Source organism: Sceloporus occidentalis, unplaced genomic scaffold (assembly GCF_023333645.1).
Source record: "Sceloporus occidentalis isolate IW3139 unplaced genomic scaffold, rSceOcc1.0.p SCAF_57, whole genome shotgun sequence".
In the NCBI taxonomy this organism is placed as follows: domain Eukaryota; kingdom Metazoa; phylum Chordata; class Lepidosauria; order Squamata; family Phrynosomatidae; genus Sceloporus; species Sceloporus occidentalis.
The window spans coordinates 4673217-4695647 of record NW_028317037.1 but is presented as its reverse complement, the minus strand read 5'-3'; the positions used below and the strand labels follow the sequence as shown (position 1 = coordinate 4695647).

Here is a 22431-nt window from a genome sequence, read left to right as displayed (position 1 = left end):
TCCATGGTCCATGACAATGCGGAGATATTGACTACCTCCGCCCACGGATGTGCCTGTTCCGCACAGAAGACCACATCGAGAGTATGACCTGCACAGTGCGTGGGCTCAGAGACTATCTGGGAAAGGCCCATGATTGTTATGCTGACCATGGACTCCCAAGCTGCACCAGATACATTTCTTAAACCAGCCTCGAGGGGGATGTTGAGGTCGCCCAGGACTAAAAGCCTAGGCGACTCCAGCAGCAGTTCTGAGACCAGTTGTGTCAGCTCTGCTAGGGAGTCTGTTAAGGAACGGGGTGGACATTAAACAGACATAATCCCCAGACTTTCCCTAGTGTTTAAGCTGAGGCAAATACATTTGATTGGTTTATCTTACGGATAGGTATCCTGGCCAAAGCAAGATTGTCTTTATGGACCAAAGCGATGTCCCCTTACCTGCTCTCTGATGGAGAACCCGGCTGGTAAGGCCTGAGCCCAGGTGGCTGAGCTATCATCACCCAGCCAGGTCTCTGTGAAACAAGCCAGGTCAGCCTCTTCGTCCAGTAGGAGATTCTGGACTATCTGCGTTGTATTTTTGACTGACCTGGCATTACACAAGAGCAGGGAAAGATTCTGTGGCTGGTTTGGTATGCTCTCCAGCTCTTTTGGGATAGCAGGGTGAATGGAAGGGGAGATAGATATCAAAGATCAATCTCTCCTTCCGCTGTACTGACATTTCACCCTGTTAGCACACCATGTACATCTTGTATAGCCGCTCCACAGTCAATATCTCTCTCCCCCCCAATTCGCCATCTGAATCATATTCTCCTTGCCCATGCTCATCTTCCTCCAAGTGTCCCACCACAGATCTGTCCAAACACATATGAAATGAAAGTACACAAGGGAAAAGGTACCCTCCAGTTGGCATCGTCTGTCCTCGGATGTGTGAGGGTTGTTCCCAGGGCAGACTGAAGGGACCCTTTAAAGTGGCACCCACAGCCTCACCCTCCATTCACCACTGCGTCCCTGCCACTGGGAGCCAGGGATGTTAAGGGAGAAGGCTGTCTCCTGGGTGGCGTCCTCTGGCCTCAGGGGGATCTACAGTCCTGGCCATGCCCCTCTCACTGCTGCCTTGCCTCTGCTGCCTTCCTTGGCCCCTGGAGGAATTGGGGGAGAGAAAGGGTTGCTTCTGGCTTGGCTCAGCTCTCTGCCTGGCTGGCTGGAGGTGAAAGGAAGGAAGGAAGGAAGGAGTGAAAGTGCCAAGGGAAGAGAAGCATAATGGGACTATTGAAGCGAGGTGGGGGTATCTTGGACCAGACTGATATACCCACCCCCCAGGACCCATTGTAAGAGCTATCACAGCTCACTGTGATGCTTTAAATCAGGGGTCCTCAAACTCCAGCATTCCAGGTGTTTTGGACTTCATCTCCCAGAAGCCTCAGCCAATCACCGCACACATGCAAATTTCCTTCCTACCTCAGTAGTCTACAGTCAATCTGAATAGACTTCCAGAGCCCCACAAAGGCTCCTCCTTCCTCTTTGGCCCTCAGCCAATCACCATCCACATGCAAATTTCCTTCCTACCTCATAATGCCCTCCCTGACAGCTTGGGCAATGATTTGAGATTCTGGGAATTGGGGATCGGGGGCAATGCATTGTGGTGGTTCTGGTCCTATCTCTCAGGCAGATTCCAGATGGAGATGCTTGGGGACAGTTGCTCCTCTAAAAGGGAGCATAAATCTGGCATTCCTCGGGGCGTCGTCCTGTCACTAATGCTGTTTTTTCTTAAACCTTAAAAACCAGCTTCAAAAATTCAAGGTCACATGGGATGTAAAAGGGCAACATTACATAAAAACAGGGATGGACTCAGAACACAGAGATACCTTCTTTGCACCAGTTCAGTCCTCGAAAGGGAATCCTATTACAAAGGAAGGCCCACTTCTGCTCCAATGTTGTTGAGATCAGATATAAGTGGAACCATCGTTCTTCAAAAGGCAGAGGAAGAGTCACCCCGCAACATTCTAGATTGATCAGTGAGCTTTTCCATAAACCAAAAATCCCAAAATCGAGACCACCAATCAGTCATATTGACCTTTCCAGTTTTCCCAGCCCTGGCAATTTCAATCCTGGCCAATGCCAACAAAAATGCCACACTATCTTTATTGTGTAATGTCTTGTTTTCACTAATAAACACTGAAAGCAATAAAAGTTCTGGAGAAGGGACAATCTTTTGATCATTGATTTCTGAAACTAAGTTAACTACTAAATGACAAAATGCATATACATTTGGACAACCGTACCACATGCGCAGGAAGGTACTTCTAGTATTACATCCTCTCCAACAGCATAGGTGGGGTTCTTAGTAAGGCGTGCAAGTTGTATGGTGTGAGGTACCATCTATGCACAACTTTAAGAATGCTTTCTTTCAGTGCTGTTTAACATCTACATGAAACCGCTGCGAGAGATCATCCAGAGGCATGGGGCGGGGCGCTATCAGTATCCTCATGACACCCAGAGATATCTCAGCGTCAACTAAGGAAGGCATCTCCCCTCTGCATGAATGTCTTGGGGCAGTAATGGGGTGGATGGGGAAAAACATACTGAAACTGAATCCAGATAAAACGGAGGTGCTGATTGTTGGGGGTCCTAATCCAGGTATGGAGGTTTTCCAACCGGTCCTGGAAGCAGTCGCACTTCCCCTAAAGGACTATGTTTGCAGTTTGGGGGTGCTCCTGAATCTGTCGCTCCAGATGTCAGCTCAGATAGATGCGACAGCAAGGAGTGCCTGTTATCAGCTTTGGTTGATACGCCAACTGCACCTCTTTCTGGAACCTGAGGACGTGAAAACTATGATGCATGTGCTGGTAACCTCACGTCTTGACTTCCGCAATGAGCTCTACATAGGGCTACCCTTGCACTTAGTCCGGAAACTTCAACAAATCCAAAATATGGCAGCCAGAGTGGTCACTGGAATATCTAGAGGTGTCCATATCACACCTATAATAGCTGCTCATTAATTTCCTGGGACAGTACAAGGTCTTGGTTATAACCTTTAAAGCCCTCCATGGCATGGGTCCATCGTACTTACGGGATACCCTTCTCCCATACAATCTGCCCCACACTTTGAGGTCCTCTAGTAAAAACTTACTGCAGCCATCAATAACAAGGCTCTCTGCAGTTACACAAAGGACCTTCTCCCAAGTTATGGAACAGCCTCCAGAAGAGATCCGATATATCACCAGTCTTTAAGGCTTTAAAAAGTTCATTAAGACATATCTCTTTCCAGATTAGCATTCCAGCAATCTCTTGTTAATTTAATTGTTCAGCAACTGCTCTAACTGCTTCTGCCCTATTTTAATAATTGTTTTAATAATTGTTTAAGAACTAATTATATTTTATTATGGATGGGAGGAACTGGGAGAGTTTGGGACACAACAATGACAAGTTGTTATTGTCTTTCACCAGTGCTTTTACTGTTAGCTGCTTTGATCGGTTTTTAGAAGCCTTTAGAAGCCTTTGAGGCACCCTTGTCACGTGTGAGGGTTGCCTGGTAGGTGGAGTGACCACACAGCCAGCAACCCTCGCATGTGACGAGGGCGTCGCAGCTGCAGTGCACCCACCATACACGGCGCATAACGATGACACTGCAGATGTGCCACCTCCAAATGGGGCGGCACAACTGCAACGTACCTGTGCCATCGCTGGCGCTTTGGGGTGGCAGAAGTGCGCCGCAAAAAGGAGACGCTTCCGTGCGCTCCTTTTTTGCTCTGCAACAGCGCTGCTCAATTTGGTTGTTGCGGCGCTTCTGCAGAGGAAAGAGTGGCGCTGGGGATGCGCCTCTCTCTGGCGGCCTGTACTCCGCCTTAGTATGTTTCACAAGTTCTTTTGCTTGTAAATATTTGTATTTGTCAAGTCTCTTAATTGTATTTGTGTTATTGTTGTTGGTCCTATGTGGGTTTTTTTTCTTTTAGCACCAAAGTTAAAAAAAATATAGTGTCTAGAAAGCATATCCAGGAGAAGGTGTTTTGGCCACACTGTAAACAATAACATCTAAAATGTACAAAAGAGTGATGCCTTTCTCCTGTTTGATTTTTAACACTTTTGACCATAGAATCATAGATTCGTAGAGTTGGAAGAGACCCAAGGGTCATTCAGTCCAACCCCATTCTGCCATGCAGGAACTTTCAATCAAAGAATCCCCAACAGATGGCCATCCAGCCTCTGCTTCCGCAATGACCTCCAAGGAGGAAGACTCACCAAAATCTCTGAGGGAGTTGGTTCCACTGTTGAACAGCCCTTACTGTCAGGACATTCCTCCTAATGTTGAGCTGGAATCTCTTTTCCTGTAGCTTGTATCCATTGCTCCGGGTCCTAGTCTCTGGAGCAGCAGAAAACAAGCTTGCTCCCTCCTCAATATGACATCCCTTCAAGTATTTAAACAGGGCTATCATGTCACCTCTTAACTTTCTCTTCCCCAGGCTAAACATCCCCAGCTCCCTAAGGCATTCCTCATAGGGCATGGTTTCCAGACCCTTCACCATTTTAGTTGCCCTCCTGATAAAAATCTGATAAAGAAGACCCTCTATTTTTTCATGATGATGATGATGAGGACGATGATGGACCTCTCTATCTAGAGATTTCTTTACCCATGGATTGAACCATCCAAAGCTTGAAAACATAGAAACACAATATAAATTCCAAGAGCAACTCTTGTTTTTGCCATTTTATATAATAGACATTGCTTTTGTTGTTGTTATTATTGCATGTCTCCAAGTCGTTTTGAATGTATAGTGACCCTAAGGCAGACCTATCACAGGGTTTCCTTGGCAAATGTCTTCAGAATAATTTTCCCATTGCCTTTTCATGAGGCTGAGAGAGTGTGACTTGCCCAAAGTCCCCCAATGGGCTTCCATGGCAGAGCTGGGATTCCAAATCTGAACTACAGAGTCATAGTTCAGCTATGCTCAAACCAGTATGCCACACTGGCTCCTATGGACACCATTTCACTGGGCCATTTCATTTCATGGACTTGGCCCAGCTTTCTCATCCACGGAGGTCATTTTGCAAGCCCCCTTCTCCATTTCCAGCCCAGCTCCTTTTGCATGTCCACCAACTCTCCCAGTTTGGCAGGGACCCTCCCCTGGTTCATCCTCTGCCCTCCCACCTTTTCAGATGCTCTTCAAAGGCCACAGTTTCCTCCTCCTCTCCCAATTTATCCCCTTCTCTTGAGCTCACTGCCATTGCTGCAAACTGAGTCCAAAGGGCAAAAGGAGTCTGCCCTCCATGAAGACAGCCAGGGAGAAAGGAGAAGAGGGGCCCTTCCCGGAGGCTCAGGCAAAAGCAAAAGGCTGTAGCCTCTCCTAGTTTGCCTCTCCTTCCTCAGAAAGAACCTTGCAATCTTGATCATACTCTGAGGTTCCATGGTCACAGCGTCCCTTTGATTCTCTGAGATTCCCCCCTCCCCAAAAAAATCTCATGGCCCCACAGAGTCTCCCAAGAGAGGAGAGGACTAGACACACAAAGAGACACACTTCCTTCCATTTGGCCCAAGGAGCCAGGCCTCCTTCTCTTTCTGGAGCCTCAGGGAGAGAAAGAGAAGCCTCTGTTCAACTGAGGCCTCAGAGAAGGTTCTGGAACATTCTCCATACTCATAAACAGCACAAAATGGCCCCCAGAACACAAAATGGCTGCCTCTGCCTGAGCTCTTGGCAGTTGGCAGTTTGAGGCCTTCAGAGGAGAGAGAGAGAGACTGAGAGGAAGAGTGGAAGGGGGTCCTGGAGGGAGGGGGCCTTGGTAGATATTGTCAGAACCTGTTATTGAGATCAGTTATAATTAGGGATGCCATAACCCGGCGGCCCCCGTGACAATCACTCTTTTGGGGGGCCCCTCACGGTCACGGCCCGGTTTGGGGGCCCCCCACGCCTTGTTCCCGGTTCAGGGTCCGCTCCTCCGCGCACGGCTGTGCGCCACTCTCCCCACCTGGCACACTGGCGTAGCCTAGAGAGCAGCTCTTTAAAACATCTGCCACTCAGAGCTATTATATACCGAGTGAGCCCACTTGGTATATATACCCTCAGGAAGCCTTACTTTCCAGGTTAGAGTGAGAAAAGAAAAAAAGGCCATAAATTGTTCATGTTGTCTGGGAGTTTAATTGCCTCATCTTTTAAATGTCTACCGCGTCTGTATTTTTGTAATTCTTTATCACAGTATCGTTTTTGAGGCCCTAAACACCTTTAATTGTAATATGCAAATTTATCCCGAAGCTGACCAATGGGAAAGAAGCAATCAGCCCTCCGCTTGGGTTGGTTTTCAATGGCTTGGTAAAGGAAGAGCTTTTGTCTTGCTTGTAAATAGGAAGGGCTTTGGGGTAGCAAAGGCTGCAGAAATAGTTTGACTCCCCCCTTAAACATCCATGGCTCAGTGCTATAGGATTCTGGGAAGTGTAGTTTCTTGTGGCACCAGAGCTCTTTTGACAAAAGGAGCCTGAATAATCCACAGAGGAGGCGTTGCCTGGGGGCTGCGGTGGAAGAGAGGAGGATGCTCCGGATGGTCCTGGCACTTCCCTTGGCTCCCTCCCTCCCTCCGCCTCCTCCTCCTCCTCCTCCTCTCGGAGCAGCCCCACAGCCAAGCTCATTCACACTCCCAGGCTTTTCTCTCTCCCCCCTCTCTGCACTTTGAGACCCCTTTAACTGCCAAAGCTCAATGCTCTGGAATTCTGGTGTCTGAGGCATTTGGCCTTCTCTGTCAGAGAGCTCTGGTGCCACAATAGACTACAATTCCCAGGATTCCCCAGCACTGAGCAGTCTCAAACTGGACCATTTGCTCAGTGTGGATGCACCTGGGGAGGAATTCTGGGCACTGCAGTTCAACTACGTTTGGAGAGTTATGGGACTCCCTGTCAGAGATAGCTCAGGGGCCACAGTGTACTACAATTCCCAGCATTCCCCAGCACTAACCCAGGACAGTTAAGTCACTGGATTATTTCCTCAGTGTGGATGCAGCTTTGGTGAGGAACTCTGGGCATTTCAGCCCAGCATTGTTTTATTTCTGCAGTGTATTTTGGACCAGAGACAAGGTGACCAGGCATCCTCCTCCTTTTCCAGGACATGTCCTCTTCTGTCACATTTCAAAATGTCCTCCATTTGGATCATGGCTAAGAAGCATGGATTTATAATTACATGGGTGTTTTTAGCTTTTATTTTTGGCCATATCCTACATTTTTTTGCTTGGGTGCCCTACATTTTGGGGTGAGGGCATTGGTCACCTTGGTCAGATAGCTTTCCAGGGGTTTAACTGCCATTCTGCTGTGGTGCTGGAACAGACCACCATTCCCAGAATTCCATAGCATTCAGCTGAGGCAGTTAAAGTGGTCTCAAACCAGATGATTTCTGCAGTGTAGATGCAGCCCAAGCCTTTTGCCTCTCTTATGTCTGAGATTTCAAAGCCCAGCCCTGGCACCACAACAAACTACAAATCCCAGGATTCCATAGGATGGAGTGATGAGAGTGAAAGCAGTGTGCAGCAGCCTAAGTTTGCTTAATGCAGTTCTTAACATGGTGCACCTCTTGCCTACAGAGTCTCCCAGGCCCCAGCGGGGCCCTAGAGTCCTCGAGCGGCTTGGGAGAGGCTGTCTCCCAGGCCCAGCAAGGCGTTGGAGAAGGTTTAAAAATGTAGGACCTTTTTTTTTTTGTGGTTAATTTCCTGGCCAGGGAATTTTTTAAAAATGTCCTACATTTTAAGCTTTGTCCTACATTTTTTCCCAGTTTTGAGGTCCCCCGGGATGGCAACTCTAGTTATAATGCTGTATATATTCAGTTCATATATAATCACTTCATGTATGTCTTGAGATATCTGCTCTATATTGTTCTGTTAGCTAAGATGTTGGGGGGTGGGGAGTGGAGAGTATATGGGTAGAATATTAAAGTCGGTGTTAGTTTCTAAGTGGGGCCCTGTTAACTGCTTTGGAGTGTTGTTTTAGACAACTAGCTGGCAATGTTGCAAATGTCTTGAGTGAGGCTGGGTTGTGATGGGGACCTGGCTAAGTGTGTCTGGGGTGGGGAACTAGCAGGGGGAGAAAGGAGGGGGCAATTTTGTATGTACAACGCTGTGTAAATTTATAGTGCCTTATAAATAAAGGTTAATAGTAATAATAATAATTTTAAAAGTGTACATTTTTCTCTGAAGCCTCAGACTCTGCAAAAAAGTGTTACAGATCACTACTGCAATGCTCTTACAATAGACTTTCTACTTTTGGTATACGTTTGGTTGTGGGCCATTGATCAGAGGATTCCAACCCTCACAGATATAGAGCCTTCCTGAGATATTTGGTGTTCGCTTCCTAACAAAGGGGTTTTGGGCCTCATAAAGGATTTGGGTCAAAAGAGGAGGGGTCTCTAATAGGAGGGCCACTAAGACGACGATTGTCCCCCAAACGACGCCAAAAGTAGCTCCTTTGGGAGGTTTTAAAATCAAGTGAATGTATATGAACTGAAAAGATATAACCTTATAACTGATCTTAATAACAGGTTCTGACACCTAGTGAGACATCAGAGAGTAGTAGTAGCCTTTCCTCTTGCCAATGGGGTTTACAGTGCATTCCCTGGACTAGATCTCCCAGCATCCACAGGGCCAGAGAGAGGAAGGTCCTGCCCTGCATAGGGCTGCCATCTCATGGGTCTTGGGCTTTGGGAATGTGTGCCTTTGGCCAGCGTCCGTGTGGCTGGGGCTCCAGAGTCCCTCCTGCCTTGTTCCATATTAACTGCAGGAGGAGCCTGTGAGGGTGGGCCAGGGGGCGGTACCTTCCAGCTCCTCTTCCCCCATTGGCCAGACTGAAGAAGGGGAGGAGCTTCTGCCTCTCTATTTAGCTCTGTGCGCAGAAGAGTGAGTGAGGAGCAGAGAGTGAGAGAGAGAGAGAGAGAGAGAGAGAGGAAAGAAAGAAAGAAAGAAAGAAAGAAAGAAAGAAAGAGAGAGATAGAAACAAGGAAGGAAGGAGTGAGAGAGAGAGAGAGAGAGAGAGGAGTGGAGAGGGATCAGAGGGACAAGGCCTGGAAGCCTTGGAAGAAGGAAGGAGCTTCTGCCTCTCTATTTAGCTCTGCGCAAGGAAGAGTGAGCGAGTGAGGAGCAGAGAGTGAGAAGGGGACAGAGAGAGACAAGGAGGAAGGAGAGAGAGAGAGGAAGGAAATAGAGATAGACAGAAACAAGGAAGGAAGGAGAGAGAGAGAGAGAGGAGTGGAGTGGGATCAGAGGGACAAGGCCTGGAAGCCTTGGAAGAAGGAAGGAGCTTCTGCCTCTCTATTTAGCTCTGCGCAAGGAAGAGTGAGCGAGTGAGGAGCAGAGAGTGAGAAGGGGACAGAGAGAGACAAGGAGGAAGGAGAGAGAGAGAGGAAGGAAATAGAGATAGACAGAAACAAGGAAGGAAGGAGAGAGAGAGAGAGAGGAGTGGAGTGGGATCAGAGGGACAAGGCCTGGAAGCCTTGGAAGAAGGAAGGAGCTTCTGCCTCTCTATTTAGCTCTGCGCAAGGAAGAGTGAGCGAGTGAGGAGCAGAGAGTGAGAAGGGGACAGAGAGAGACAAGGAGGAAGGAGAGAGAGAGAGGAAGGAAATAGAGATAGACAGAAACAAGGAAGGAAGGAGAGAGAGAGAGAGAGAGGAGTGGAGTGGGATCAGAGGGACAAGGCCTGGAAGGCTTGGAAGAAGGAAGGAGCTTCTGCCTCTCTGTTTAGCTCTGCGCAAGGAAGAGTGAGCGAGTGAGGAGCAGAGAGTGAGAAGGGGACAGAGAGAGACAAGGAGGAAGGAGAGAGAGAGAGGAAGGAAATAGAGATAGACAGAAACAAAGAAGGAAGGAGAGAGAGAGAGAGAGAGAAGTGGAGTGGGATCAGAGGGACAAGGCCTGGAAGGCTTGGAAGAAGGAAGGAGCTTCTGCCTCTCTGTTTAGCTCTGCGCAAGGAAGAGTGAGCGAGGAGCAGAGAGTGAGAAGGGGACAGAGAGAGACAAGGAGGAAGGAGAGAGACAAAGACAAGGAGGGAAGGAAGGAGGGGAGAGGAACAAGGCCTGGAAGAGGTAGGCTTCACTTCTGTGCTGAGGCCTCCAACTGCCAAGCACTGAGGTGGAGGTGGCCATTTTGTGTCTTGGTGGCCATTTTCTGTTCTGGAGGCCATTTTGTGCTGCTTCTGACTGTTGGGAATAATGTTCCAGAACCTTCTCTGAGCCTCAGTTGAACAGAGGCTTCTCTTCCTCTCCTGAGGCTCCAGAGAGAGAAGGAGGCCAGGCTCCTTGGGCCAAAAGGAAGGAAGTGTGTCCTTTTGTGTGTCTTTTGTGTCTCTTTTCTGAGAGGGTTTTCTTATTACACAGCTCTGATCCTTCTGGGGAAACTGAGTTTTAAAAGGGACCAGAAATGGGGAGGATAGTTTTAACACAAGCCTTATTCTTATTCTTAACAAACTTTGGGATTTGGCTCCTAAGAGGAGGCTAGTCCCCCAAAAAAGGCCAAAAGTGGCTCCTTTGGGAGGTTTTAAAAGTCTCCCCAGTTTCCTTAATAATAGATTTTCAGGGAAGAAGGAAGGAGACAGACCAGAATAACTCATATTACCAAGAATGAAACAAGACTTGGGCGCTTCTACCCTTTTACAAGCGACTCTGGCTGTATCTGCACTGAAGAAATAATCCAGTGTGAAACCACTTTAACTCTCCTGGCTCCATTTTGTGGAATCCTGGGATTTGTAGTTTTTTGTGGCATGAGAACTCTCTAGCAGAGAATGTAAAATCCCAGGATTCCATAGTACTGAGCGGTTAAACCGGTGTCAAAGTGCCTTATTTCTATAGTGCAAATGCAGCCTTCTTGGGAAAAGGGCTGATGATGGGGAAAAGCACTGGGGACCTCTGGGGCTTTCAGCAGATGATTTATTTATTTATGATGCCCTCATTTCACATCTAACTACGGGGACATAACCAGGGCCCTCTCAAATTCCACATCCCCTGATCCCCCACCACTCTAAGAAGGAATGGAGTATCTGTTGTGTAGGGGAGCTGCAGTGAATCTATCCTAGGTCTGGGAAGCTTCGTTTGGTACAGAGGGAGGAAGGGGATGCCTACCTCTGCATTGGTCCAAAGGAGGCATATGTCACCTGTGTATGTCACCAGCAGGATGCTGTTCTCTGTGTCTTTGAGTGCTGCAGGGTTTCTTGCCAAGCCAATCCTAACCCTGCTCCCTTTTCTCAGGAACTTCATCTCGGCCTCCTTGCACACGGCTTTTGGGGCCTCTCTTGCTGGAAGTGACCAAGAACAGGGCCACCAGGACCCCCTGCCCACCTGATGGCCAACACAGAGGCCAAGCGGAGGGAGTTGGGCTCCAACATAAAGAGAATGCCGAAGTACAACAGCTCTTTGGTGAGTCACTATCCTATTAGCTTCATCTGTGTCACTGCTGGGCCAATTTATGAGTGGAAGCAAATAATATACTGTCCGAGTTTGGCAGAGACAGTCCTGGTTAATCCTCTGTCACCCCACGTATTCAGGGGCGTTTAAAAATGTCCCAGTTGGTCTATCCTCCTCCCACTTTCCCCTTTCGTAGCTCACTTCAGTTCCTGAGTGCAATTGAGTTTACAGTCTATCAACTCAAAAGTGGGGAGAGGAGAGGAATGAGGGAGACTGGATATGGCCCTTCCCAGGAGGCTGATGCAAAAGCAAACTGCTGTGCCTTTCCTAGCTTGTGTGATCTTCCTCATAAACAACTTTGGCCATCTTCACTGCCTTCTGGGTTGCTTGTCCACATGTGTCTTGTTTTTCCCATCAACGAAATGGGGGCTATGGGAGAATGTCTCTGGATATAAATTGGGGGTGGGCCCAGTGACCCTTAAGCCCAGAGTGCTCCCCAGAACTGCTTTATAAAAATGACATTTGCCTCCAAAATGTGGCAAGAAATGTCTAAACGCACCATAATTCTTTGGTGGCTAAATGTACTCTATGTGTTGGGATAGTCAGTATCCTAATCCATCATCAGTATCGCAGCCATGGCCTAAATTATATTGTTTATTATATTGTATATTATATTGAAAAGATTCGAGACAAACTGGATCTCAAAGGCAGTAGCTTTTTTCTTGCTGACAGCATTTAAAATTTATTTCCTGGACTGAATTCTAAAGTGATCAAATAATATTTGGATGCACCATGTGTTTTCCTCCCCTTTTGCTTTGTCACTCTGTGGATGAGGGCTATTTTCTGTTGCAGGTGACCTTTGCGGATGTGGCAGTATATTTCACTGAGGACGAATGGAAACTGTTGACGAAGAAGCAGAGACTTATGTACAGTTCTGTAATGATGGAGAATTATGAGAACGTGGCCTCTGTGGGTAAGGAACCGGAATCCACTAGCATTATAGAATCATAGAGTTGGAATAGACCACAAGGGCCATCCAGTTCAACCCACTTTTGCCATGCAGGAATACACATTCCAAGCACCATCCAGCCTCGGTTTAAAAACCTCCAGAGAAGAAAACTCCACCAAACTGTAAGGGAGCATATGTCGAAGAGCTCTTACTGTCCCAAAGTTCCTCCTAATGTTTAGGTGGAACCTCTTTCTCTGTCGTTTGCATCCATTGTGGTGTCTCTTTTTCTCTGTAGCAGCAGAAAGCAAGATTGCTCTATCTTCAATACGACCCTTTCCAATATTTAAACATGGATATCATATCCGCTGTTAATTTTCTTTTCTCCAGGGTAAACATACACAGCTCTCTAAGCCGCTCCTCATAGGGCTTGATGATTTCCAGATCCTTCACCATTTTGGTTGCCCTCCTCTGGGCATGTTCCAACCTGTCAACATCCTTTTTGAATTTCGGAGGCCAGAACTCAACACAGGATTATTCCAAGTGAAGCCTGACCAAAGCTCTATAGAGCGGCATTATTACTTCCCTTGATCTAGAAACTATACTCGTATTGATGCAGCCTAGAATCACATTGGCCTTTTTAGCTGCCGCATCACACTGTTGGTCCAAGTTCAACTTGTAGTCTACTAAGAGTCCTAGATCCCTTTGAAGCGTAGTTTAATTGTGATAGCAACATCCTGTAGAATATTTGAATTTGTAGTTTAGTGAGGCACTATTGCTCTCCACTTTATAAGGATTCCAAATACTGCATTGTAAACTGCCAATTGTCAGAAGCAGGTTCTGTGGTTCATCCAGAATGGTATTGCGGTTTAGGGGAGAATGTTAGTAGTTTAAATGCTAGTAGTTTTAAGTAGTTGGTAAGGATATTGGGGCCTAGAGTGGCTTCGGGGAAGGGAAGCAGATGTGGAGGCTATTAACTGCCTGGTCTGTGAACTCTGGGTGGCAGACATGCCCCTGGGGGGAGAGGCGCATGTGAACGGTGGAAGAAGAAGGCAAGAGGTACCTTGGCAGCCGGGCTGGTTAGGGGCTGAAGGGGAGGAAAAGGGAGGAGTGTGAAGGTAGTTAATGACGGAGGGAAAAGGTTTAGACGCTTCAGAGACAGCTTAGACTTATTAATGGACCCTTCTGCCTGAGTTTCTCAATAAACCTTTTGGTGGAAGTAAAGGACTTTTTAATTCTGAAACTAAATTCCGCCCCCAGATATCTCACCAATGCTAGGATTTTGTAGGAAGACAGCATGGAGATTACCAGTAATGCATTTCTCATTGAAATGGTAGCACATCCCTGAGTATGTTTCCTTTTTTGGCCCTCTTCCAGCCTTTTGAGGTTCTGCTTCACTTCCCCAAAGGGATGCAATGGGATACTGAGTCACAAAACTTTATTCCTATTTTCAGGCAATACAATGTGCAGTTGCCCCTGAGATCCCCAGGGGGCCAATGTGACGCCCCCAATCCCCAACAGTAGCCCATCCCTGTCTTAGAGATGTCTTAATACTGCTCCCTGGTGCTTGATCCTCACCAAAACAGAACTCCAGGTCCCAGCCCCCTTGCTTTGCCTTTCCCAATGAGTAATTTGTATATGGATTATCCTGCCTTTCTCAACAAATGAACCTTTAAGTGTCCCTTTTATGCATCACATAAATGGGTGTGTGTCTGTGATAGAGAGAAGGAGCGAATGTGAAAAACAGAAAGGCAGGAAAGAGATGGTGAAGGTGAAATACTGAAGCAGTGCAGATGGGCAAGAAGGAAGGTTGGAGAGCGGAGGGAGAAAGGGAAGGAGATTAGGCTTAAGAGGGAGATGAAATAACAGATATAGGATGGGGGACACCTGGCTGAATGAAACTACGTGTGAAAGGGATCTAGTAGTCCAAGTAAACCACAAGTTGAACATGAATCAACAGTGTAATGCGGCAGCTAACAAGGCCAATGCGATTTAGGTTGCATCAATAGAAATATAGTGTCAGGATCAAGGGAAGTAATAGTGCCACTGTATTCTGCCTTGGTCAGGCCCCACCTGGAATACTGTGTCCAGTTCTGGGCACCACAATTCAATTCAAAAGGATGTGGAGAAACTGGAGCATGTCCAAAGGAGGGCGACTAAAATGGTGCAGGATTTGGAAACTATGAGGAACGACTTGGGTAACTAGGGATGTTTAGCCTGGAGAAGAGAAGGTTAAGGGGTGATATGATAGCCCTGTTTAAATATTTGAAGGAATATCAAGCTTCTTTTCTGCTGCTCCAGAGACTAGAACACGGAACAATGGATGCAAACTGCAGTAAAAGAGATTCCACTTCAACATAAGAAGGAACTTCCTGACAGTAAGGTCTGTTCGACAATGGAACAAACTCCCTCTGAGATTTTGGTGGAGTCTCCTTTCTTAGAGATCTTCAAACAGAGGCTGGATGGCCATCTGTCAGGGATGCTTTGATTCCTACATGGCAGAATGGGGTTGGACTGGATGGCCCTCGTAGTCTCTTCCATCTCTATGATTCTAGGCCTATGGGAGCCAGGAGGGGAAGGCAGGAGCAAAGCCAGGATTTCCTAGCTCTGTGCGGAGAGAAAGGGACCTCTGGGAAGGGCCAGGAGAGGGGTCTTGGGGATTGGGAGGCAGCCACCAACCTCACAGATTATACTGATAATAATAATAATAAGTTTTATTTGTATTTACCTGCCTCTCTCAATGGAGCGAGGCGGTATTACAACCGTAAAATAGCCACAAAACAACAATAGCATCCAATTTACACACAGTAAAACAACAAAACGCTTAAAACACAATTTGGGACAAATAAAAAATTCATTTAAAATGCACCGTTGTGATCAGAAGTGGAATTTTTCCTTAAGTTCTTTACAAGAGGTCAGCTGGGTAAGCCTGCCGGAAGGCATCCGTCTTAAGTCCTTTCTTGAAAGCATCCAAGGTGGTGTTAAGACGGATCTCCTCCGGCAAGTTGTTCCATAACTTGGAATTGCTTTAGCCTGTTTCTTGGGTGGGGAAAGAATTGTCTGAAACTGAATTAAATGAAATGGGTGCTTGGTGGAAATACTTCAGCCAAAAAGGATTATAACACCGGTTCTCAGGTCCTTCTTGGCTCTGAATTCTGGTCTGAATTCTGGTCCCATTCAAAGCCAATGTATAGCACAGTCTGAAGGCGACACTCCCAGAGTTCAATAATAACATAGCAGAGTACAGTAGCAAATCTCCAGATATAGGCATTGGCAATGCATTAACCACTCTCCACACTTAAAAATAACTCACAGACACAGTTGATTTCCTCCAAGTCCTTGGAGGTTCTTTAGCTTGAGTTGCAATAGAAAACAAATATGTACCAGCTCTCCTCTCTGACTTTCATCAACTTCACAATCTCTTGTACACACAACTCCAACCCACATCAATCCACATGTGAGCTGTATACTGTATTGGTTGTGAGTCATCTCCTGGTGCCACACAGCATGAAGCTTCCTCTGCAGTTAGCTTGCATCATGCCATGTGCTCTGACTCAACACTCTATGGCAGTCTCACAGGAAATGATGCCACTTTTCAATCAAAGTATTTTTACATATATATATTGGAATATTTTTCAAATGCCTGACTATCTGCTTCTACTGATTTCCTCATGACAGTTCCCCTTCAATTTCTTCTTTGGTAGTTCTGAGTAAGGATACAGTCATTATATGGATTTGGGGCATCCAGAACAGGGTCATGCTCAGGTCACTCACACCAACATTATTAATTTAATCTCAAATAGGGAGGGATAAATGTGGGGCTAAATCTTGGTGTAATCCTTTCCTCTCTTAACACTGACATTCAGTCTTGTCTGTCATTGTCCTCCTTTACAGAAGAATTTGTCACTCACGAGAGAGTCCACACAGGAGAGAAGCCATACAAATGCCAGCATTGTGGGAAGTGTTTTTCTTCAAAGGCACACCTAGTGATACATCAGAGAGTCCACACAGGAGAGAAGCCATACAAATGCCAACATTGTGGGAAGTGTTTTGCCTACAAGTCAGTCCTTGTCATGCATCGAAGAGTCCACAGAGGAGAGAAGCCATACAAATGCCAGCATTGTGGGAAATGTTGTTCTCAGAAGCCAGACCTATTGGCACATCAGAGAGTCCACACAGGAGAGAAGCCATACAAATGCCAGCGTTGTTGGAAATGTTTTTCTTCAAAGTCATACCTATTGGCACATCAGAGAGTCCACACAGGAGAGAAGCCATACAAATGCCAGCATTGTGGGAAATGTTTTTCTCGGAAGTCACACCTATTGGCACATAAGAGAGTCCACACAGGAGAGAAGCCATACAAATGCCAGCATTGTGGGAAATGTTTTTCTTCAAAGTCATACCTATTGGCACATCAGAGAGGCCACACAGGAGAGAAGCCATACAAATGCCAGCATTGTGGGAAATGTTTTTCTCGGAAGTCATACCTATTGGCACATAAGAGAGTCCACACAGGAGAGAAGCCATACAAATGCCAGCATTGTGGGAAATGTTTTTCTCGGAAGTCATACCTATTGGCACATCAGAGAGTTCACACAGGAGGAAACCCAAACAAATGCCAGCATTGTGGGAAATGTTTTTCTTCCAAGTCAAACCTAGTGACACATCAGAGAGTCCACACAGGAGAGAAGCCATACAAATGCCAGCATTGTGGGAAATGTTTTTCTCAGAAGTCACACCTATTGGCACATAAGAGAGTCCACACAGGAGAGAAGCCACACAAATGCCAGCATTGTGGGAAATGTTTTTCTTCAAAGTCATACCTATTGGCACATCAGAGAGGCCACACAGGAGGAAACCCAAACAAATGCCAGCATTGTGGGAAATGTTTTTCTTCCAAGTCAAACCTAGTGACACATCAGAGAGTCCACACAGGAGAGAAGCCAAACAAATGCCAGCATTGTGGGAAATGTTTTTCTTCAAAGTCAAACCTAGTGATACATCAGAGAGTCCACACAGGAGAGAACCCAAACAAATGCCAGCATTGTGGGAAATGTTTTTCTTCCAAGTCATATCTATTGGCACATCAGAGAGTCCACACAGGAGAGAAGCCACACAAATTCCAGAAATGAACTAACATTATATTTATCAAGAAGCAAAACAAAGAATATATTTTAAATCTTGTGGTGATAAGAAAAAGCCCTTGTGATTTCGTGTGTTAGGTTTGTGTGTCCATATGCCTGTTTATGCTTTTCAATTATATTTTGTTATTTTGAGGTTTTATTTGCCTTTATTATAGCTTATTGCTTTCGTTTATAAATTTGAGTGGGGATCATGGTGGTGGAATAGGTTAGTTAAACAGAGGGGTGGGATTGGCTCCAGCTGGTTAGAACAGTTATGGGAATGATAGCATTTGGAATTTGTTCGATGTTGGCTGAAGAAAGTTGGGGACAGGTATTAACAGAAAGGGCTAGTTTGTGGGAATGGCAAAGGGGGCCTTGTTATCTGTGGGACATAGACTGTGGGAATTGGAGGTGGGGGCCAGGTTTGGACGAGTGTGATGTTTTAGGTTTTGGGGTTTTAATGTTTGCTTTGGGGAGGGCAGCTCTGACTTAAACACTGAATTTCTGATTATGTGTTTGAAATAAAGTTTTTGTTGCTTCAACACACTGGACTCATTGGTGTACAGAAATTCTGCATTTGCACAAAATGTACCCTTTCTTCTCTCCTCAGCCCTCAGCTCCATTCCCAGACATAAAAACATAGGCAAGCACACATATATACTCAGAGAGACAGAACTATATGTACAAAGCAGAGACTTCCCAGCCTTTCCCTCCTGAGTCGAGCTGCACAGCTTGGGCTCCATTCCGGAAGGAAGGAAAAAAGGCTGTAGTCCTTCCCTTCTTCCAAAGGCCGACAATGGAATAAACAGCAGCAGCAGCAAAGGCCTTACGATTCCTGCGCATGCTGAGAAGGGGTCTTTGGGGCATCTGAAAGGAATGAAAGTGCCAAGGGAAGAGAAGCATAAAGGGACTGCTGAAGTCGGGGGGGGGGGGGGGTGGAGATCTGGGACCTGATTAGGCACCTTCCTCCTGGAACCCATTATTAGAGCCTTCCACAGCTCACTATGATACTTTAAATGACTATTTCACAGATAATATCTCTCAGATAAGAGCCAAATTGGACGTCAGCATTATTGCGGAGGCTGTAAGTGAGGTGTCCATAAGTAAGATCATACTGGATCAATTTGAATCTGAGTACTGAGGATGTGGACAAGCTCCTTGGAAATGTGAAGAGGAGAACTTGCCCTCCCAACCCTTGCCCTTTTTATATCACCTGAAATATATCATAGATACATCTCTTAGTTAGGGTTATTTTCCATCATGCTTAAAAGAAGCAGTGTTACGGCCGTTTATGGAAAAGTCCTCCCTAGATCCCTTGGACATGAACAATTACAGACCGGTCTCCCATCTTCCATTTCTAACCAACATAATTTTGAGGGCAGTTGCTCTTCATCTCCAAGGGATCTTGGATGAAACAGATTATTTGGACCCATTTCAAACTGGCCTCAGGATGGGATACGGAGTCGAAACTGTTATGGTTGCCTTAGTAAATGATCTTTGCTTCAAGGGGGGATGTAACTTACCAAACTTTAAGCTGTATTATTATGCAGCTCGTCTCAAATGACTAGATGAATGATTCAAATTAGAAAACAATAATTTATTGAATATAGAAAAAGCTAACCTGAATCTTGGTATCCATGCATATATGTGGTATACAAAACCAAAAGATGATAATACTTTTAACCATCATGTTATAAGAAGATCATTGCTTAAAGTATGGTATAAAATGAGACATCTATTTTGGGTGTAATTGCAAGAAGCCTATTACAATAGAACAAAGAACAAAGATACTCCATGGCTAAGATACAGAGATTTAATAAACAAAACACCAAAAGGAAAATACAGTATGAAATCTATGGAAGAACTTAATGAAAGAGGAAACATGAAGGAATGGTTTTTATACAACCAATTAAACAGTCGTTTTAAGGCAGATAATAAAGCTCCTGGGTTAACGATGGATAACAATGCAATAGATAAAATTATGATGACAAAAAAGGTAAACACATATCCAAATATTATGAACTATTCAAAGAAAGAGATCTAGAAGATGACATTATTAAACACAGCATGGTAAGATGGGCACATGATATAGATAAAACTATAAGTATAGAGGAATGGGGAAAATCTTGGAAAGGAACAAATAAATTCACTCTGTGCCAAAACTATAAAGAAAATGATATCAAAATGTTATACAGGTGGTATCTAACCCCCCAAAAACCCACCAGAGATACAAAACTTGTAATACTAAGTGCTGGAAATGCGGGGAACCCGAGGGAAGCTTCTTTCATATTGGTGGAGATGCATTAAAGCTCAAGGATTCTGGCAAAGGATTCATGGAAGCATCCAAAACATTCTGGATATAAATATTTGCTTTGAACCCAATTTATTTTTACTAAACATGACACACAACATAACGTCAGTAAAATACAATAGAATTGTTTTATATATGGTCTCATGTGCAAGGATCTTATTTGCTCAAGTTTGGAAATCTGCAATTAATCCTTCTATCGAAGATTGGTTGATTAAGATATATGAAGCTAGAAATATGGATGTAGTATCTGCCTTACTAAGAGGGAAATCAAAAGGATATTTAGAAATGGAATGGAGTTGTCTTAAAACATTTGAAGAAAAGGGCGATAACATTCTGTTAAATTAATAGTTAATATTTGGTCGATATTTGGTCATTTAAACGCTATCATGGGAATATCTCAGTGTAATAAAAAAATTTGAACATAAAAAAAGGAAGACCCACATCATTGTTGTGGGGAGCGCCACACACCGAGTTATTATAGCCACATTCTGTGCTGCTCCTGGCCTGTCTGCAGGTGAGCCATTGACAGTTCGAGGGTGGCGACATGCTCCGACGCTGCAATGGTCAAAGGAAGTGTTTAGGGCGGCTTTGCTTGTTATTTCTTGCTCCCTTCACCCTTAAATGTAGGGACCATTCAGACTACATTTTACCCCGGTTCCCAAACCGGTTTACACTTGCGCCGATTTTAACACAACTCGATTAGGGGCTTGCACAAGCGATCCAGGACAAATCCCCCTTAGTGTGGTTTTCTGAAAGCGGACTATTGACCCTTTCTTTTTGGAAACAACCGGCTCTTCCCTGCTGCTGGCAAATATGAACTCAACCGCAGTCATGATCAGGTCAAGTTCAGGGGGTAGATTCCCCCGATTGAGGTAAAGGGTAGTAGGAACTTTTTTCAGGGGAGATTCGATATGGGGGCACCTGGATCTGCCCAGTTCTATCCAGGGCAAATGAGCGAGTGGGAATGGGGCCTTTGTGACCTTCCTGGTGCTGGCCCTCCAGGTGAGCGATGCTTTGGGCAAGGAGTCCCTCTCCTCATCGCCTGCAGCCTTTGGTTCCTCTGGAGGCAGGGCCTCTTCTCCAGCATCACCTGGAACACGGAACCAGAACAATGGACAACAACAGATGGATGTGTGCATGTGTGTTTGTGCATATACATCCGTACATCTGTGTGTGTATATATATTTATATATATATGTGTGTGTGTGTGTAGGCATCTCTATCTAAGTGCACTCAGACATACCTTTATGAGCCTATATATATATATATATATATATGGAATGTTTCAAGTCTATAGATCTTGCATACAACACCCATAGATACATCTATACATACCCATAGATATCTGTTGGGACGTGTGCATGTGTACATACATGTATATATATATATATATATATATATATATATGGAGAGAGAGAGAGAGAGCAAGAGAGGGATGGCAATGTCTTTAAGGAAATACGCAACATCACAATTACCTCAATCCAGTGCCCAAAATAGGAGACCATCTTTAGAATATAATACTAAACAGACAGATATTCTAAAGATGGTGTCCTATTTTGGGCACTGGATTGAGGTAATTGTGATGTTGCGTATTTCCTTAAAGACATTGCCATTTTCGTTATTCTATAGAAATGTTTTCTTTGTCACTGGTTCTTGCTTTTCTTTACTATATTTCCCCTTATTATATCAGATTAAAACAGTCTGTAATCCTAGAGGAAATAAAAAATTAAATCAAGAAATGCAAGATATGCAGCAAGAAATGTGGGAAATGAAGATAGATTTGGAACGTGAATTTAAAACAGAAATTAAGAGCTTGAAACAAACGGTCGAAAAGGTGGCAAAAGATCTAGAAGAAACAGATATGAAAGTTGAAATTTTGGAAGTTAAAACTAAAGAACTGGAAGATAAGACAGTACAACTTTCACTAGAGCAAGAAAGAGAATGCGACCAAAGACCTATTGCAGATCTAAAGACCAGGGAACAATGTCTTAAAATTAGAGGACTCAAGGAATTACAAAACGAAGACCTTTATAAATATCTTTTACCTATTTTGGCTGATTTCACAGAAACATCATATTCAGAACTTATAAAAGAAGTGGACAAAATCTTTAGAATCAACTCTAGAACAGCAAGAGAAAGAAATCTATCAAGGGATATTTCAATTTATTTTATCAGAACCAGAACTAAAGAGCTAATTTTGGAGAAAAGTTATCAGAAAAGACTAATTGTGGATAAAGAGGAGCTAATGATTTTGAAGGACATTCCCGCGAGAATTTTGAGGAGGAGAGCAGATTATAAACTTTTGACATCATCCCTTAAAAGACAGAATATTCCATACAGGTTGGAAATACCAGAGGGGGTTTCTTTTACCTACAAGAAAAAGAGGTTGAGGATCAACACACAAAGCAAAGCGAAAGATTTCCTGAGAACACTAAAGAAGAACCAATTACCAGAGGAGACAAGTAATTCTAATCAACACTTGGACCATTCAGGAGAAGAAGAAAATCAAAGTGACCAGGGGGACGAAGGAAGTGAGGAAGAGAAAGAAGAAGGAGAAACAGCTAACGAGTTATAAGATAAGTGTTTTTTTCTTCTCTCCTTCTTTCCTCCTTGCTTAGTTTTTACAAGAGAAAACAGAGATGAAATTTAAGATAATTCCTTGGAACATTAAGGGATTAAATACTCCTATTAAGAGGGAAAA

At 44.8% G+C, this 22431-nt stretch overlaps 2 protein-coding genes across 2 annotated transcripts in view; both read left to right on the top strand.

Moving 5' to 3' along the window:
* Window positions 1–22431, top strand: part of LOC149287748 (uncharacterized) — a 792175-nt gene that overhangs the window by 421305 nt on the left and 348439 nt on the right. The window lies entirely within an intron of this gene.
* Window positions 11238–18054, top strand: LOC149287755 (uncharacterized). Its single transcript, XM_089492584.1, has 4 exons — window positions 11238–11362; window positions 12203–12323; window positions 16191–17364; window positions 18030–18054. Exons 1-4 carry the CDS (start codon window positions 11288–11290, stop codon window positions 18052–18054), a joined length of 1395 nt encoding a protein of 464 aa, XP_089348710.1. The 5' UTR covers window positions 11238–11287.